Source organism: Myotis davidii, unplaced genomic scaffold, assembly GCF_000327345.1.
Source record: "Myotis davidii unplaced genomic scaffold, ASM32734v1 scaffold73, whole genome shotgun sequence".
Classification (NCBI taxonomy): Eukaryota; Metazoa; Chordata; class Mammalia; order Chiroptera; family Vespertilionidae; genus Myotis; species Myotis davidii.
This window is the reverse complement of record NW_006286675.1, coordinates 5,285,008-5,286,831: the sequence shown is the minus strand read 5'-3', so window position 1 is coordinate 5,286,831 and position 1,824 is coordinate 5,285,008. Positions and strand designations below refer to the sequence as shown.

At 50.2% G+C, this 1,824-nt stretch overlaps 1 protein-coding gene across 2 annotated transcripts in view; it reads right to left on the bottom strand.

Moving 5' to 3' along the window:
* Positions 1-231: 231 nt before the first annotated feature.
* Positions 232-1,824, bottom strand: part of IFT122 (intraflagellar transport 122) — a 69,182-nt gene continuing 67,589 nt past the window's right edge. For both annotated transcript variants that reach the window (XM_006758298.2, XM_006758299.2), the window contains 3 exons: positions 1,635-1,714; positions 1,138-1,302; positions 232-684 (listed from right to left, as the gene is read on the bottom strand). In XM_006758298.2, coding sequence (XP_006758361.1) covers positions 595-684; positions 1,138-1,302; positions 1,635-1,714 — 335 coding nt within the window. In that variant the 3' untranslated portion in view covers positions 232-594. The remainder of the gene's footprint in view (positions 685-1,137; positions 1,303-1,634; positions 1,715-1,824) is intronic.

The window sequence follows — 1,824 nt, the reverse complement described above, 5'->3', positions numbered from 1 at the left end:
TCTTTGGAGCCAGGTATCTTATTTTCTTGTCGAGATGGAGCCCATTGAACCAAAATACATGAATAAATAAACCCTGTTCCCCTTCTCACTACCATATTGCCATTTTGATTAGATTAAATTTTAAAAGAACACAAATATAATGTTCCTCTTGGATCAAATTAGAAACAGGTGCACTTTTGCATAAGGAAATTAAATTGCAGACAATATGAAGATTTGCTAAAATGCAGACACTGATGAAAATAAGTAGCCCCTTTATTTGTAATTATTGAGGCAATCTGTTTGCAAAGTGTACATATTAATGGTCTGACAGATCTCTGGACTCCAGCAGGCTGCCATGAACAACTCAGAATCGTGCTTAAAGTAACAGATTTTTTTTTTTTTAGAAAAATATATGTACATTCTCTTATCCATCTTCTGGTGCTATTTAGAAGGTATGAAATGCCATAAATAGGAATTCCGTGGTTACACAAGGCCTCTCCCTAAAATATAAACTTCAGCTGGGCAGAACACACATTCTAACAGTTTACCTCTTTCTTCTTTCTACTGCCAACTACAAGGTGGCCCAAAGGCGATGGGTGGCCCCCCGGGTGCAGGTCACGGGCTGGGGTCATCAATACGTCTCCGGCAATAGGGGCAGTGGGTGTGCTGAAGTACCAGCAGCTCATAGTCCTCTGAGTGGAACATCTGAGGAGAGACAGCCGTGACTCTGGGCAGCCACTCTAGGGGTGCATCAGCCCCGACCTGGCACAGACTGTTGCCCTTCCATGGGAAGTGGCTTGGCAGTGCGTCAGGTTAGACCACCAGATCTAGAACACTTTTGTCCAAGGACTGGGAGGAAGTGGCCCCATTTTTTCTAAATGAAGTTCAAAGGTGAATCACACTTTCCTGGCCCTCCCAGATTAAGGGCACATGCAGACAGCCCAGGGCCAGGGGCATGATTGTTCCAGACAGCACCTGGGATGCAACCCTAAGGAGGGAGGACAGCTGAGTCTCTTCTCCCAACTGGGCCTTGGTTGCTCAGAGATCACTTGTACTCCTCCCAGATGCCCGGCCTCCCCAAGAGGAAATTCGGGAAATGGAAAAGCAACAGAAAGAAACTGGACACCACACAGGAGCTGCAGGCAGCGGGCATCGTACCTGGAAGCAGGAGGGACACATGGTGATGGAGGCGTCAGGTAGGAATGAGCGGAAGTACTGCCACTGCAGGGGCGGGGGCCAGCGCTTGATAAGGACTTCCCGACGGCTCATGGAGCGCAGCACCGACCGATTCACTACCACGGGCACGAACTCCGAGCCACCTTGCTGCAGGGTGGGCAGGCAGGAAGCAGGGGGCACTGGTGCCCTCAGTCATAGTAACACATTTATGTGGGCCATGATCCCAGAATCTTTGGGAGTGGCCAGGAAGGACCCCAGAGGTTTCCCCCACCAAGTACCTTGATAGAACCCTGCCAGGTCATGTAGCCCCTGTTGGCCATCTCTAGTGACAGAAAGCCCACCCTCTCCCCGTCCCTGGCAGCCCTGACAGGAAGAAGTTCTCTCTCTCACCAAGGAATGTACACAGAAGAGACCTAAGACCACCCTCCCAATAGGCTTTGCTGGCCTCAGCAGCCTATCACTCACAGAGGCACCCTCACCTCAAAACTCAGCTTTGCCGTGAATGGGTCATCATCTCCCATGGAATTCATGGTCTCGTCCAGTCTCAGAGTCTGGGAATCTGGAGGAGTCTGGTCAAGGATAGAACCTGAGGCCGAATAGGAAACAGGTCCCACCCTCCAACCAACATGTGGAGACTCACAGAGCTTCACCCAGGCCTCAGGTGTCTCC